Genomic DNA, 14,711 nt, shown 5'->3' with positions numbered 1-14,711 from the left:
AGATGGCATCTTTTTTACATGAATATTCCAGCCAATCTCTGTTTTGAAACCATGAGCTGCAAAATGAGCGCCTCACCCCACTGTACAGGCGAGTTGGGTACTTTTTTAAATATACCTGGGCAGGCTCTGTTTTGCAGAGGTCCTCTGGCACTTGCGGGCCGCCGAGGGGTGGCGGTGTTTGGTGCAACGAAGACGGCTGTGGCTGCTCCGCCTCTGTGGGCGAGGCGGGCAAAGCCGGCGAGTCGGGCAGGAGGACGTTAGTGTCCACGACAGTAACGTAATGTCCCCATGATCTGAACTGTTATTACCTGCAGTAGATGCAGTGTATGCTGAGGATAAGGGCTGGTTGTTTTAACCATTTTCTGATCGATCATTGACTGCTGTGTTAGCACCTTGCAGATGATGAACGCGCAGCGGCACAGGTCACCCGCACCTGACATAATAACGTTACTTACCGTTTAAATTGATCAAATAAATGCAGCAGACAATGCTATTCAACCACAATTACAATTTATTTTATTTCAACTAAATTCTTCTTCTTCTTCTTCTTCTTCTTCTTCTTCTTCTTCTTCTTCTTCTTCTTCTTCTTCTTCTTCTTCTTCTTCTTCTTCTTATTATTATTATTATTATTACTACTATTGTTAGTAATAGTAGGCAAAATGTAATATTTTTCACTTTTCATTTTTTTTTTTTTTACTTTTCATTTTTCAAATGAGGGTGCATAACGACTCAACTGAGGGTGCAATGCACCCTTATGCACCCCCGTAGAACCGGGCCTGCCGGTTGGCCTAATCCAAAACATACGCGCTGTCGCTAAACTGTACTAGGTTGAACCAGCTTCGTGGTATAGGCCCCTGAAGACTTCTCCACGCTGCTTTCAAATTGTGAGTAAACAACGTGTGCTTCACTTGGAGGCTGTCTGAAGGTGTACACAGGTCTCAGATGGACTTGGTATCACATTAAGAACGATATTCAGTAATAAGTCTGGCAACAATAGCTGGTTTAAATGTACGTAACCACAACCTCACACACTGGTACTGAATGTGCATCAAAGTCTTCCTACCGAGCCAAATATACCAAAAGATGTATGTAAACGACAGAAGAAGCGATCGAAAATCACCCCAGTTGATCGGAAGACCAGTTGATCGGGAAACCAATTAATGAGGGAACCAGTTAATCCGGAACACGGGTCTCTCTCTCTCTCTCTCTCTCTCTCTCTCTCTCTCTCTCTCTCTCTCTCTCTCTCTCTCCCTCTCTCTCTCTCTCTCTCGCACACACACACACACACACACACACACCACACACACACACACACACACACACACACACACACACACACACACACACACACACACACACACACACAGCCGAGCTTGAATGATACAAGCACACTTTTATTTCCATGCAACTCTCTGATTGATCTGGTATCTTGCCTCTGTTGCATTCACCGAACACTGGAAATTACAGTCCTGCCGTCCTCTCTAGTGTCATGATGAGGTTCACGTAGAGCACGGTTAATGTATTATATTATTGAGGTAGAATTGTCCGGGGCAACAGAATTGTAGCCAACAATGTGGAATTTATTGGCTACATATTACACAGATTATGCACAGCGGGAGCAGCAATAACCGTCAAATAATAATTCAGACAGGGGAGCTAGGGGGTGCTGCAGCGCCCTCAGCACCCCCCTTCCCTCACCCATGGCAGGATTTGATTGTGAATCTACAATATGCATGAAAGATGTGTCTTAAATGTATGGTTAAAGTATTATTGTCTGTTTTTAACAATTAGATACCTCTTGACTTTATGTATGGCATTATCAAAGATTACCCAGCAGAAGAAACATTAAAGTTAGTTCCATCTCTAACAATTGCAACATTAAAAAAGGGATGAACACATTGAGCATCATAATTTGATTCAAATAATATCATATAAAGTATATGCAATGGGCCCTTCTGCATAATGAGTATGAGTATATTCTTTTTGATTCATCAGTACATTTTGATCTAATAGTTTAGTACTTTTACTTAAGCGTGAAGGTTTTAAATGCATGGCTGTTGCTTATGTTTACATTGTATTTATGTATTTGTATTACTTCCACCCGTGGTAAATTGTGTTATTTAAATAACACCCGATGGAGACAAAGGAAATTCTTTATAAACACATCTCATATATTCACAGGTGGATGTTGTACTAAAGTAAAAGTAGAAATACCAAAGAGCATGACTCTTGTACAAGTAAAATACCTGTATTAAATATCTTACTTAAGTAAAAGCACACAAATATTGGCATCAACATTTAATTAAAGTTCCAAAAGTATGTAAAGTAATCCTTATGCAGATTGGCCCATATCCGAATTATTTATACAACATGTTTTCATTATAATTATTGATAGAATAATGTGTTTATCACAGCTTCTAAAGGTGGAACTAATTTGAATGACTTTGTATATTGCAAGTTAGATTGTGAATGTTACTCCAGGTGTAACTAAAGTGTTATTTAAGTGTTGATTACATTTAATTAATTAATTCCAAATCTGCTAAATTACTAAATATATTAATAAATGTAGTGGAGTAAAATTGCACTATTAACTTCAGAATTGTAGTACGGTAGAAGTACAAAGCATCAAAATTGTACTTAAGTACAGTAGCCTACTTGAGTAAATATACTTGATTACTTCCCTGCTCTGAAGTTCTTTGTTTTTGGCAGATTCCGAGCTGCACCTGAAGGCATCACTCCGCTTTAATAGTCAGTCAGAAGCAGAGAGTCGCAGCCAGTGTGGCAGCTGGGAATGTGTTGGTTACAACACGGACCGCTATTTCAGGACGAGTAGCGGGGCTGGCCAAGAAGAGACTCTGCCCAGCCAGCACACGGGCTTAAATTGAACTCTGAACGGAGGACTTGCATTGTCTGCCCAGGGTAGTCGGTGTTCTCGGACCGCATCAGATGGTGCACGGAGAGCCGCTGGTGGCTCACTGCAGGGCTGCAAGCTAGAGGGAGAACCGCCGGAGCACCGTGTTCGTCCCCCGGTTTGTGTACACCGTACCCCCTGCCTGCTGTGTCCGGTTACACAACGAATTAAGGTGTCCCTTGACAGTAGGCCTATAATCTTTACGAGTCCAGGTTTCAAACGTTGGGTTATGCGTCTGTTTTACCGATACCAAAACACTTACACCAACGACAATGGACTAAACCTGCAGCGGGGGCGAGCGATTCATGTACATAAATGCATGTACATAAATAGATGATAGAGGATACAATGACCCTGTTGTCTCTGTTAGGTCGGATCATGCGTTATTTTCTGCTCAGACCGGAGACCTTGTTCCTGCTGTGCATCAGCCTGGCTCTGTGGAGTTACTTCTTCCACACGGACGAAGTGAAGACCATCGTCAAGTCCAGCCGGGATGCGGTCAAGATGGTCAAGGGGAAAGTGGCGGAGATGATGCAGAACGAGCGGTTCGGAGGGCTGGACGTCCTGGACGCGGAGTTCTCCAATACATGGGAGTTCAAGAGCAGCAACGTGGCCGTGTACTCCATCCAAGGCCGGCGAGACCACATGGAGGACCGGTTCGAGGTGCTCAGCGACATCGTCAACAAGAGTCACCCCTCTATTTTTGGGATTTTTGATGGCCATGGAGGAGAGGTGAGTGAGGGTGTTGTGTATCATCATAATGAAGGCTTCACCTTTACCATTGTGCACACTGATGTTCCCTTGAAGTCTTATAAACAGGCTACTGATACGATGTTCAGCCTTACAGATATACAGATATCAGCCTGCTACGCAGTTAAAGACAACAAATACATTTTAATTATCAGACAACTTTTAAGAACTTTGCACTATCGTAGAGCATTGAGGTATTGACTTGTGTCAGAATGAGCAGCAGAGGGAGATTTGTTGAAGCAGCTGGAGCAGCTTGTTTTTGTAAGCTGATGAATAAGTGATGAATCTAAAAAAAAATTAAATTAGAGTTGTGTGGTAGTGACTTGTGATACATTTGCAGAGCTGGATGACTGTGCTTCGAGTAATCCATTCCCTCCACATTTTGTTAGTTTTTTTTCTCTACTTGAACCAGATTTGCTGAATGACAATTAGAGATGTTACAAATAATCTCAATACTATTATTGTGGTCTTCAAACTACTGTAGCCTACTTAATGGCCCTCTTTAAGACAGTGCCTCAACGTGAGTTATAGGTGTAGGAACTCACTGTAAGGCCCTCATCATGTCAGTTGATATTCTGTGTTCATTTTTCATATTCCCATGCAAGGACAAACCAGGTGACACACAGCCATTTGAGGTAATCCAGGCTTTGGTATTAAATTGTCATAGAGTATTTGTGGATAAGTGGAGCAGGTGCCCAACATACCCAACTCTGCACAAGACCCCGTATTTCCTATCAGTTTTTCCAGTAAAATCTCCGCAGCTAGCTGAGCTCAATGCCATGAGCAAAGCATAACTGAAGTGGCACTTTATATACATGATTTGCTGGTCACTGTCCACCCACTGTCAAGAGTCAAGACTTGTTTGCAGTTGCGAGAACTCCTTTCTTTCAGCTTCTTTTGTGCTCACTTATGATGTTTTTCAGCATAAACAATGCAGTACGTTCAGGGAACAGGTTTGCAAAGCACAACTAGACCCTTAAAAATAAAAGTTGTCAGTTAAAGGGACAAAGAGCATTTGAGAAGAGGCCATGGTGTAACGGGAAAATGAAAACTCTGATGTTATCATGAAGTCATGGCATGCTTGAACACTGGCATTGTTTCTCTGGACTTAAACCATGACCTCATTTGACAGTATTGATTCGATGGAGCTATATAGAAGGAACAATTGATAAACTGTAAGAGACAGGCCATTTTCCTCTCTGTCCTCCTCAATACATCAGCTTGTACATACAACAATACACATCTGGTGAGCTACTTCTGGTTTCTTAGGAGCTCCATGCTGTTTTCTAGTATTGACTGTCTTCAGTTCTGATTGAGGCTGAACGATAACATGCTATAAATAGGCAGCCAAAGGCATAGAGGATAGCTGTTTTTTTTAGGGGAAATTAAATTTTAGGCTGCGGTGCTGACTGCTGCAGCTTTTTACCAAAAGTGGTCATTGGCTTGTTTTTCCCTGCAGCCCTTTTCCTCGTGCTGCTTCTCTCTGTGGAGTTTCTTTTTAGAGAACGGTGGCCTAACCTGTGAGCCCTGCTGCAGCTACCACACATATGGTTTGAAGAGCAGGAGAAATACATGTGACAGAAAAATATGAAAATGAGTGGGAGAAAATCTATGGTAAGAGCAAGAAGAGAGGGTTCAGATTTGCCCATGTAGGCGAGAAGCTGTTTTATCGCTGCATGTCCATGGGCAACAATTTCATCTGTTTTTATTCCCACGCCCTCTCTTGAAGTGCGTGAAATGGTTGCCAGACAGCAGCCTCCAGAAACAACTTCCTCTCTTTTGCGAATTGAGATTTTGTTGTTGTTGTTTTTAGCCAGAGGGCATTGAATAAAGCAGAGGGATGCAGTGCACTGTGGCCCAAGGCTACACCAGGAATACTGGCTGCCTCAGCTGGCTAATTAGTCAGGTGTCAGCCGCTTTCTTTACTCTGAACGAACACACACACAAACACACGTGCGCACACACACTGCTTATCCAATGCACTTACACAGTCATTAAATAAATGTTCGTCTTGTGTGAAATTCTATCAATCACCAAAGACTTTCAATCAACATCCATGGCTCTGGGATACAAATTCTGTAATGGACGGAACAGTAACTTCCACTGGGGTATAAATGTTCCAGCTAATTAGAGCAGAGATTCAACAAACATCACGGGAAAGGATAGTGAAATGCAATATGTCTGAAATCAATTATTATGTGTTCCTATCAATAATTTGCAGATTATATTCATGATGGTTATATAAAATGTAAGAAAGAAGTATAATGCCTCTCACAATTTCCTGAAGCTTAATGTGGACTGGCTTCACAAGATATTCACCTTACTATAACATCAAACCAAGAAAAGCAACACATATTCATCATTATTATGTGTGTGTGTCATTTCTGTTTAAAAATGGACCGTAAGCATGGGCGTAATTTCCACTGGGGACAGGAGGGACATGTCCCCTCCACTTTTCAAAATCCCATTTGTGTCCCCCCCACTTTTTAAATGTGTCAGTACAAAAATAAAAAACAGTTTGAAAGGGGAGTGACTAGTCAAATATGCATAAATAAAAAGAAAGAATGCAGACTAGGTAAGATAGGAGAGAGGAGTTGATCAATGATTTGTTATTGGTTGTGAGCATATTCTAATGGTTTCTGTTATTGAAATATATACAGTTCCGTTTCATATGAGTGTTGAGAACTGTATCCATAAATCTCTTAATGTTGCCCTCAAAGTGCACCAGATTGATGCATTCAAATTCAATTTGATGCATGCCCCCGGACCCCCTATGGGATGTGAGGTCATCACAAATAAAACGGGTTCACATGGATAGGATACTAGATAAGTGTGCACACTCATTATATACACTACACATGTTTCTTGGATTTGTTAACACTATAGTCCTTAATATATTTGTAGAAAGGCAGGAAATGGAATTAAATTGAGAAAATGTTTCATTGCGGAGGACCCCCTGTTTTCTGTCCCCCCCCCACTTCTCAAACCAAAGTTACACCCTTGACCGTAAGTAATAACATGTTCTGTCTGGCATTATTGATCACAACATAATAACGCATCATCCTTCTGCTTGAGTGGATTTAGATTGCATGCGTTTCCTCATGGTAGCACTATAGGTACTTTTGTTTTTGTCAATGCAAATGGAGGTGAAATGCCTCAAATTAAGCTTTTGAAAAGTAGGAAACTCAGCATCTGACATAATCATTGTTTCATTAGTACTGACTGCCAAAGCAATCACACTTGTGAAAATGATGTTAATATTGGATCTCACTTAATGCATCTATAATGATAGATCCAAGGAAAGGTGCGGTTTCAGATATGGTTTAACGTTTTGGGAAATGCCCTTTATTTGCTATTTCAGTCTTGTCTCTGTGCATTAATTATGGAGCGAGTGACATGTGTACAGATAACTAACATGGTATAACAATGAGTGTTAGGTGTTTTTTTCATGTAGAGACAAGCCAGCTTTTCCCCCCTTGCTCTCAATCTTTATGCTTGATAATCTAAGCATTGTACCAAGCATGCAAACATGAGTGATATCGATTTTCACATCTCTTTCTTCAGGGAATCTAATATTCATATCTCCATAAATGTCCTACATAACAGCTTAAATCTGCTTTGCAACATGATGGGGTTTGTTTGTTTAAGTCCAGCATGTTGGAAGATAAAAAAAGTTGAGAAAGCCAGTCATTTTATTACCAGATACATCCTCAGTCAGTGCTGAATTACATGTACATTTTCTTTCTCTTTCTCTGTCTCTCTTCCCCACACACCCACTTGCACACACCAATGCAAATTCAATTCGACAGTGTTTAATGTGGACACATTCATCGGTGGTCTCCGTCGTATTAGGTGATATCTCCGGGAGGGGATTTATCTGATAAAAGGAGATTGATTTTTAGCTGACACACAGGATAACCTGCATGGAAGTGATAACCCTGGGCTCTCCATCCATATAACGGCAACATGCACCATTTATTCCGTACTGGCATAGGATCAGCTGCTCCTCACTGTCTGGTTGTCGCTTCAGGCGCTGCAAAATTACTTTAACTGTCGAGTGCAGAAAATACATTCAAATTCACAACATGGCTGTTTAACTTGAGTGTGGGGGTGGCTTTTCTCTCTCTGTTTTGCCATCCTATCAGCTTTTGTTCTCATTCAAGTCTATCACAGCTCACTTTCATGTAGTTTGAATTTGCGGTTGTTTGTGAGTGGGTTTTGATATAGACACTTATTTAGAAGGCCTTGGAAGAGCACATAAAGAAGCACCAAGGGACGATAATTTTTAGATGGATTCTCTTTAGTCAGCTCTGAGCTTGTCCTTCGTTCACCTTTACTTCACATTCAGGCTGAATGGCCATTTCATTTTCAACGTCGCCAATCATTTCTTTCAAAGCAGATATGACATTTGAGAGCAATTAAAGCAGTGGTGCCTGTCACTTTTACAATGAAGAACATTTTTAAGTCAGAAAAGCACAAGTTAGCTTTCTTTTTAACGTTTTTATATGCATGTGGTGGGTTACGTAGTTTAGTAAACAGTTTGAATTCTTCCATAGTTCACTCTCCCTAGTGGGATGAAAGAAAGAGCCAGTATGTCACTAATTGCAGTGTTAGCATTACAGGGTTAGAGAGTGCAAACGAAGAGAGGGAGTGAAAAGGAAGGACAGCATTGTGTGCGAGTGCATGAATATGTATGTGTGTTGCAAGCCTGCACAGGATGATGTACCTCTTCTCCTTCATGGATGTTGAGGACCCACACAGAGATGAGAGGGGAGTTTGGTGTTATCTGTTCTCCGAGGGAGAGAGGACTTCACTGTGAGAGACTGAAATGCCAAAGGCCTATCAGGACTAGACACCTGCTACAGACCTTTTACTTCACGTTGTCAATCCAATTCTCAGCGAATGTATAAAAAGACACAACAGGCGCGTATTGAGGAAAAACTAAATGCATACATCTTTAGAATTATAAGAGCGGCTTCAATCATAAATATTTATGTATACTTGTATGTAAAAGGGCACATCCCTAATGATGAATAAATAGAATTATCACTCGGTTTATCTGCAGTTTCCCTCAGCTTTGCAATGCCTGATAGTGTCTTTTGGCTCATTGTATGGCATTACATCCTGTACCTTAACTTTTGTGATTTGTTTTCAGCCACAGCAGGCAGCTGTTTTCAGAAATAATGGCTTCAAACACGCACTGTACACTCTCCCTATCTTAAAAAAACATACAGGGAAAAAGTAAGCAAGCAGTTCTTAAATATAGTGGAGAATTTAGCGGCTAAAGAGACAGATATTTGGCTCTGGTGAAATCCTAAAGGGAGAATGTATGTTGGACTTTCATTCATCAGGTGGTCACAAGTATTACTTTTAATGATGCTTTGTATCTGAAGGATGTGTAAAAAAGCAATAGTTTTCTAATCAAGTTTGTCATCAACTTAAAGGATGGTAATATGTCCGTGCAGTGTTAACTAGCTTGTTTCTGATACACCCCCAGTGGCTAATAAATAATGTATTCATGGTTTAAGGATATAAATCACTTTGCTTACGCGGTTTCACTGGCATGACTGTAACTGGTAAATTTGCTCAGCAGGTTGGAACAGCAGCAAGGTTTTAGTTATACACGGAAATGTCCTTAAGTTAGTCTGAATTCTTTGGGCTCCAGCAGTTTACACCTCTGCGCTGAGTGTACTGGGAAAGCAAGAGGAATTAATCTAATGAGAATCAGAAAACAATCCTAATTTATACTGTCCTTCTGTACCTACTTTTGTCACTTGTGGAAAAAGCTGAGGCTCAACATTTTGGCCTTTCCTTGAAGTCAAGTTGAGCAGAAATTGGAAACACACAGCAGGCCATGTTTTGCTGGAAAATACTAAAGCTGCACAGAAGAGACCGCAAAGCTTGAGGACTCTCCCGAAAAGTCTTTTGACCTTTTAGTAATCTGTCCCCAGTGGTGAGGTTTGTTTTTCTTGCAGCGAGAGGACAGTCTGGGAGCGACTGAGGAGTGAAACGCCAAATAAACAGACGAATGGGGCTGCTGCCTGTCAAGCAACCTAAATGTTTAGCTCTGGAGTTAGCATCTGTAATTACTTATTTTCCACTGCCCTCATTTTCCATTTTAATAATCTGTGTCTTATTGTGTTAATATCTTCTCCTTTTTTAAGATTAGAACATTTAGGAGGTTAGAGAGAACATGCACTTCTCTGGTTTTATACGCGTTTGTGTCGGTGTGACAGGATTATGTGTGTGTTTTCCGACGGGATGCAGTGCCAGATAAGAACTCCTTCTTTCAGCGTGCCGTCCCTCCCTGCCAGCAGAGCCTGCTTAATAATTTAACTCCCTGTCTCTCAAACCCTCCTGCTAACCTCCCCTGACTAAATATACACGCACCTCCCAGGAGAAGGAAGCCACAAGGTCATTGTTCACTTCATGTGTATGCTGAGTATTTTTGGAGGAAGTCTTGTTTGGAAAGTTATCTGCAAAATTGGAGCTTCCTGCTGTTTGGCTGCTCCTCCTCCTCCTCCTCCTCCTCCTCCTCCTCCTCCTCCTCCTCCTCCTCCTCCTCCTCCTCCTCCTCCTCCCTGTGGGGTGGTTTGAGCTGACGTGGGGATGAAAGGTGGGTTTGGTAGGAGCCGTTTTGTTTGGTTGCTAAATCCCCCTCTTGTCATCCCACATCACCCTGTTTTCTCTTTTCACTTATTTTTACCTCCTACTTCCATCTCCTCCATTCTCTTAGGGGGTTGGCAGAGAATGAATGGGCCACATACATGCCATCTTTGAGGCTGTGTCAACCTGCTGCCCCCCCCATTATAGCCTGTCCCCAGACCCCACTGTGTCCACACTTGCCTTGGCTGCAACACTCAGCCCATGTTGTGAGTTCCCTAGATGCCAAGCATGCTGATTGTGTTGGAAGTGTAGGCTTGAACTCCAATTCTAGACATTGCAAAGCTCCAAGTCTTGCCCTGAATGCACAATGCTCCAATACACAGCTATTAGATTGTACAATCGTATGTGTGTTTTTGGCTTGCAGCTGATTAGCAGCCCCTAAATCAAATCACATGGGTGGAATTGCATGCTGCTCGGTCTAATCTACTATTGGTTTTGAAAGCGAGACATTCTTCACATGGAAGGCAGTTATGTAAAATGCCGAATTCAAACAATGTTGCACTACTTTTGAGTATATTCTAAAATGTCAATCTGACTATAGGAGCCTCAGTCTGCATGTCAGTGCCAGCTCCACAATTGTTTGTCTGTCTATAATTTAGAAAATAGATGAGTCAGTTGGAGTTTGCCTGCTCGCTGTCTTGGCAGTGAAGGAAGGCAGGAGACAAATGTTGGCTGAGGGGAGGTAGCAAGTCGCAGCTGCTCAGAGCAAGCAACATTGGTGTGATTGTGTGCAAAAAAGAGACAGGGACGGGTTTTTTCTATAACGGTCACAGTTGTGACTCTTTCCCTCTTCTCGTTGGCCAGATGGGCCTGTGGGCAGGGCAGGTGCATCCTGGTAAATGGATACAGGCCTCCTGGTTGTGTCCGTTTGTCACTTTAGATATCTACAAGTTAGACACAACCGATTAGATTAATTAAATCTAAGTTCTCTCAGATATAACGTCCTTTTTCTAATGTTAAGTTGCACTCCGTCTGCCGCACACATGTGCTGCACAGTCTTCCAGACATCAAACCATCCAGACAGGAGGAATGCAGCCAATATGAATGTTTGATATTTGCACATGGTTTCTATTCACAGTGAACTACAAACCTTCAATTACACCCTTTTTATGACCCAACCCTGAGCCAGGTTATCTTTAATTCAAATCGTAAGGAAGGCTTACGGGAAGAGAGCCGAAAAGTGTGTGTGTGTGTGTGTGTGTGTGTGTGTGTGTGTGTGTGTGTGTGTGTGTGTGTGTGTGTGTGTGTGTGTGTGTGTGTGTGTGTGTGTGTGTGTGTGTGTGTGTGTGTGTGTGTGTGTGTGTGTGTGTGTGTGTGTGTGTGTGTGTGTGTGTGTGTGTGTGGTGTGTGTGTGTGTGTGTTGTGTGTGTGTGTGTGTGTGTGTGTGTGTGTGTGTGTGTGTGTGTGTGTGTGTGTGTGTGTGTGTGTGTGTGTGTGTGTGTGTGTGTGTGTGTGTGTGTGTGTGTGTGTGTGTGTGTGTGTGTGTGTGTGTGTGTGTGTGTGTGTGTATAGCTCAAGGCTCTCAGGATCCCTGCTCTCTTCCTGAGAGCGTCTCTAAATCGAGGCTAAAAGGAGTAAAAGAGACAGCGGGGCAGATTAGATTTACACTAATCCCACTGGGGAGATTGGGACTATACGTTCTCTCCATGGATTCACTTTTTGTATTTTTCACCCCTTTCCCACTTCTCTGTATTTATTTATTTCCACATTTAATTCCACTTCCCCTCCTGTTGGACATATTTTTAGATTCCTCCTCTTTCCATGTGTTCACACCATAGACTGTATATGGTTCACATATCCAGTACCTGCTTGTTTTGTTATCCTGAAAGTCTGCCGTTCTGCCCTATTCCTGAGTTGATTGAATGAGCTTCAGCAGCATAGCTGGCAGCTATCTGCTCAGAGGAAGAGAGATGCTTCATTCAGGGTGAGTGGAGAGGAAAATGATGGCATGGATAATAAGTGCCCTCAGTGGGGTCAGGCGAGATGAGGACATGGGGGGGAAAGATGCTGAGAGGGCAAGAGAGGAGAAAAGAGGAGAGCGATTGATAAAGCAGCTAGAAACATAAAAATGCTACAGGCTTACAGAAGTATGAAGATAGTGAAAGCTTAAAGTTGCTGTTTGGGAGTGGAGAAAAGCTAGGGAAGAATTTATTTCCTTTAGAAAAGAATGGGATAAAACATGGATGCCTTGCCCATAGCTTTGACATTTCCCAGGCTTGCAGCATAACTCGTGTTATACAGAACGTTTGTATAGATTCAGAGGCAAAAGATTGCGTATGAAGTGCCCGTGGAGGTTTTTTCATCTTCTGATCATAAGTCTGTCAGGCTGAAAGCCCCGGCACCATGGGGCAGTTCCTCCCCCGAGGAAACATGACATACTTTTCCACCTTTTTCTTCTATTTCTCATCTTCTCCCTCACACTTGCTCTCTGTCTCTGTTGACCTTTTCCACACAGTAACTGTCTCTGTTTTCTCTCCATCTCTTCTCCTCCTTCCTACCCTTCATGCACTCCCCTTCCTCCACCTTACCTACTCATCGCTTCTGTGTTTCTCTATCTCTGATCTCTCATCTTTCCCCCTTAGTGTGTCCTGGTCAATGTTGGCAAGGGAGCACCTTTTAGGGGTTTGTAAGGAAATACTTTGCTTACTGTTTGTTAGGAAAATATCACTCGACACCAGGTTGAGAATCAATAATCAGGTTCTAGTTTATTCTTGCAAGAAGGAGCAGAGTTAAATCACATACAAAGGATATGGGTTATCTCACAAACATGAGGTATGTTGCTCGGAGCAGGAAAAAACATCAGGCTTATATAGTCCAAAACACTGGAGATAACAACAAAGTCGTAAATCGAGGTGGCGCTAATATCAGCCGCGGGTGTCGGAAAGTCGGGTCATCTGCGATGGGTCATCTGTGACGTCTTCTGGACTTCCAGCAGTTGTGAGATAATGTAGGAGACAACAAGTATGTGCCTGTCTCCTCATAAAGATCAACAACCTGAAATGCCCTGCCTCCTCCTATCATAAAGAGGCAGCTGCAAGGTCGTACACAGTTCAGCCACATGAGATATCGGTGCATTAAAACAAACCCAAAGAGTGGAGAAAACAGTGTTTCTCCAACACTGTTCCTGGTGTGTTCAAATGTTTATGGTAACCTACTGTCTGTGTGTAGAAATGTCCCTTTTTGCCAGAGGTGTCTGGATTTGACTGTCGTGCCTTTTTAAGGAACAAGAAGTCATTTCTGTTTCCCCCCATTCCTTTTCTCCATGTCTTCTCTGACCTTTTGCTCTATTACCTTTTTCTTATCTCTCCTTTCACCTCACTATATCTATCCCCCCCCCTTCTCCTTTGCTACCTCCGTCTCCCTCACCCCACCCGTCCTCACCCCTTCCCACTGAGTCACCTTATCTCTCTGCAGTCTGTCTGACTTATTTATCACTGCTTTGAAAAAGTAAACTGACGGAGTGGTGCGCGGTCAACAACCTACTGCTTAACTCCATAAAAACGAAATAAATCATTATCGATTTCAGGAGAACAAGCATAGACCACGCCCCCCTCTACATTAATGGGGACTGTGTAGAGAGGGTGCCTTCATTTAAATTCCTGGGAGTCCACATCTCCCAGGAGCTCACCTGGTCCACAAACACCACGGCAGTGATAAAGAAGGCCCAGCAGCGACTGTACTTCCTGAGACTGCTCAGAAAGAACCATCTGAATCAGAAGCTGCTGGTGACCTTCTATCGCTCGACAGTTGAGAGCGTCCTCACATACTGCATCTCTGCTTGGTATGCAGGGTGCTCGGCTGCCGACAGGAAGGCTCTGCAGAGGGTCATTAACACGGCCCAGAGGATTATTGGCTGCCCTCTGCCCTCCCTGGAAGACATCACCAGGTCTCGCTGCCTCAGGAGGACCAGTTCCATCCTGAAGGACTCATCCCACCCAGCCCGTCATCTGTTCGACCTGCTGCCCTCGGGCCGGCGCTACCGTTCACTGAAAGCCCGCACCTCCAGACTCACAGTTTCTTCCCATGGGCCATTAGGACATTAAACACACAAAAATAACTCCCCACATCCCCACTGTGCAATAATCCTGGTCTGTTTTTATGTATACTGTAATATTTATCATATATATATATTTTATCATAATTCTATTTTATTCATCTATTTATTTATTTATTAATCCTGGTCATCTACTTGACGATCCGAAGCTGTGTGCACTACTTGCTGGTCGTAACTGTCAGACCTTTTATTTTGTGTTTAATATGTCTGTTTTTAAAGCACTCGCTGGAGCAGCAACCATGAATCTCGTTGTATATATGTACAATGACAATAAAAACTTTTGAATTTTGAATTTGAATTAAAGAGTCTGCTGCCTCCAGTCCTGGGGGA

General features: G+C 42.6%; 1 protein-coding gene across 1 annotated transcript in view; it reads left to right on the top strand.

The window, feature by feature from the left end:
• Positions 1–2,741: 2,741 nt before the first annotated feature.
• Positions 2,742–14,711, top strand: part of ppm1lb (protein phosphatase, Mg2+/Mn2+ dependent, 1Lb) — a 44,917-nt gene continuing 32,947 nt past the window's right edge. The window contains exon 1 of the mRNA XM_034097726.1: positions 2,742–3,643. Coding sequence (XP_033953617.1) covers positions 3,245–3,643 — 399 coding nt within the window. The 5' untranslated portion in view covers positions 2,742–3,244. The remainder of the gene's footprint in view (positions 3,644–14,711) is intronic.

The sequence above is a fragment of the Pseudochaenichthys georgianus genome, chromosome 13 (genome assembly GCF_902827115.2).
Source record: "Pseudochaenichthys georgianus chromosome 13, fPseGeo1.2, whole genome shotgun sequence".
Lineage (NCBI taxonomy): Eukaryota > Metazoa > Chordata > Actinopteri > Perciformes > Channichthyidae > Pseudochaenichthys > Pseudochaenichthys georgianus.
Note: the sequence above shows the minus strand (reverse complement) of the source record. Positions and strands in the feature narration are given on the sequence as shown.